At 46.7% G+C, this 2,413-nt stretch overlaps 1 protein-coding gene across 1 annotated transcript; it reads left to right on the top strand.

Annotated features, from left to right (window-relative positions):
* The first annotated feature begins 1,258 nt into the window (after positions 1–1,258).
* Positions 1,259–2,089, top strand: LOC133896119 (pathogenesis-related protein PRB1-2-like). Its single transcript, XM_062336636.1, has one exon. It carries the CDS (start codon positions 1,353–1,355, stop codon positions 1,851–1,853), a length of 501 nt encoding a protein of 166 aa, XP_062192620.1. The 5' UTR covers positions 1,259–1,352; the 3' UTR covers positions 1,854–2,089.
* The last annotated feature ends 324 nt before the right edge of the window (positions 2,090–2,413 follow it).

The raw sequence follows: 2,413 nt of genomic DNA, 5'->3' as shown, positions 1-2,413 counted from the left end.
GTCATTGATCTGGAAATTCAGATAAAGCTCTGCTCGGAAACAACTTCACAAGTTCTACAATAAGATGGACATACCCTGGGTTAAACTAATCTGAAATATGCACTACTCAGAGGGCCAAGTACCACATGCTATGACAGATTTAGGCTCATTTTGGTGGAAAGACATCATGAATTTTAGTAACTATTATAGAGGCGCAACTACATGTACACCAAGTGATGGTTCAACTATCCTTTTGTGGAATGATGTCTGGAATGACATCTACCTAAGAGAAGAACACCTAGACTTTTCTCCTTTGCCAAAGATGAAACATCCCTCTGGCAAAATTTATGATAGACAGTTCAATTTAGAGTCACTTCCACATTCCACTCTCAGAAGAAGCATTCCAGGAATATGGACTTTTATAGAGGAAAATCCAAGCAATCCAAACAACAACTTCAGGCTCATGGAAAAATGACACATGGAAATACTGTTGGGGTACGACAGATTACTCTTCACTCTTCACGTGAAGTAAATGCTGATTGTCCTAGCAGCAGCCTCGTCTCTACCTCGCCGAGTGGATCAGCACTGGGGGGGGGGGGGGGGGACCGTACGCTGGTGTGCTGCTCGGCTCGGTTTCGTGGTGAGGTCAAGCGGAGGTGGCGGCAAGGGTTTCGGACTGTTGCGATAAGTCACACCGATAGCTCCTGCCTGGACTTATTTAGAGCACGCTAATGGGTTACCATGTTGGAGCTCAATAATGACTCTAATTCCTCACGGATCATCATCCCTGTAGCCCATGTACGGATCCAATATGTTTTGTTTATGATTGTGTCTAGGGCACATCACCAAAAATTACATACACGGCGTCGCTCTCTAGAATAATTTGTTAAATTCTGAGTACATGGTACTTTTTTAATCTCAACTAAATTGAGCTTTAGTTGATCTCCTCACAGGTAAACAAAATCAAGTTGATTCATCTGGTTCGTTGCAAACCGTAGAACATGCCAACAAAGAAATGTGGATCCACACGCTCACGCATGCATGCATTCACAACGACCACGGCCAGTTCCTGGAGGCAATGAAAGACCCAGTCCTATTCTTTTCCTACCTGTCACATGCATTGGACTGTGGCAGGACTGCAGCGCGCATGTTAGTATTTAACATGTGTATTAGGTACGGCCACTTGGGAATAAAAATATCGAAAAACAAAAGAATAAATTCCATCTGCATGCCCAACACGGAGGCCTCCATCGGGTATAAATAATACGTCACGAGTAACACTCGGACATCACAACGCTGCACAGTCACGTACTTGCACACACATCTCATTAGAATTTCCGATCCACCCAGTGCAAATTGAGCTAGCGATAGGTATGGAGACACCCAAGATGGCAGCAGTAGCCTTTGTACTCGTGGTCACCATGGCCACGACCTCCATGGCTCAGAACCCGGATCAGGAATTCGTGGCGCTGCACAACGCCGCCCGTGGTGAGGTAGGTGTTGGCGATGTGGTCTGGGATCATACTGTCGCGGCGTTCGCACGGGCCTACGCGGCTAGACGTGCCGGTGACTGCAAGCTCGGGCACTCTGACGATCACAAGACCATGGGCTACGGTGAGAATGTTTACGTGGGACCAGCCGGCAAGGACTGGACGGTGGCGGAGGCCATGGAGATGTGGGTGAACGAAAGGCAGAATTACGACAACGTCAGCGGCAGATGCATGCCGCAGAAGATGTGCGAGCACTACATGCAGGTGGTGTGGCGCAGCACGACGGCCATTGGCTGCGCGCGCGTCAAGTGCGACAATGGTGGCGTCTTCATCACCTGCAACTATGCCCCAGCGGGCAATGTCCCTGGACAGCGTCCGTACTAGCGACTTGCTACTTCAAGTGCTATTATAAGATACAAATAGCTATGTTGTGTGTATTCATAGTAATATGTCAATCGATGCTATCTCGATGTAATACGTATGTTTGCTCTCTGCATGCTTGATGCCTGCATATACTTTATGCAGTCACCTTTGTTTTAATAAAGAAATCATGCAAATGTAACATAAATGTGCTCTGTATCTTAAAGCAGGGAATAAATAAAGAAAATTGCTATTTCTTCCGCGTGGTGGCACGGTCTCCTGCACTCGATGCTCTACCCCTGTGTGTACCCTTTGCAGAGGTGTCTGCCCTAAGGTATCCAGGCCTTGATTTCTTCTTTAGCCTTTGGGCATGGTCCGACTTCACGGGCCAAACCCGTGACTCTTTAGATGCCGGCGTCGAAACGTCATCCACCCATTTGGACTGTCGAAGTCTTAAGGGCCACAACAAAAATTTAATGAGTAACATTAATATCAGATTGATTGTTGTGCAATTTTTAACGTATGTTTGCTCTCTGCATGCTTGATGCCTGCATATACTTTATGCACTCACCATTGTTTTAATG

This window comes from Phragmites australis, chromosome 16 (assembly GCF_958298935.1).
Source record: "Phragmites australis chromosome 16, lpPhrAust1.1, whole genome shotgun sequence".
NCBI classification, from domain to species: Eukaryota; Viridiplantae; Streptophyta; class Magnoliopsida; order Poales; family Poaceae; genus Phragmites; species Phragmites australis.
The sequence above is the reverse complement of the archived record's forward strand: the minus strand, read 5'-3'. Positions and strand labels throughout refer to the sequence as shown.

Bases quoted from the DNA above. Each gene is read 5' to 3' on its own strand.
- LOC133896119 (XM_062336636.1), top strand. From the start codon at position 1,353: ATGGAGACACCCAAGATGGCAGCAGTAGCCTTTGTACTCGTGGTCACC.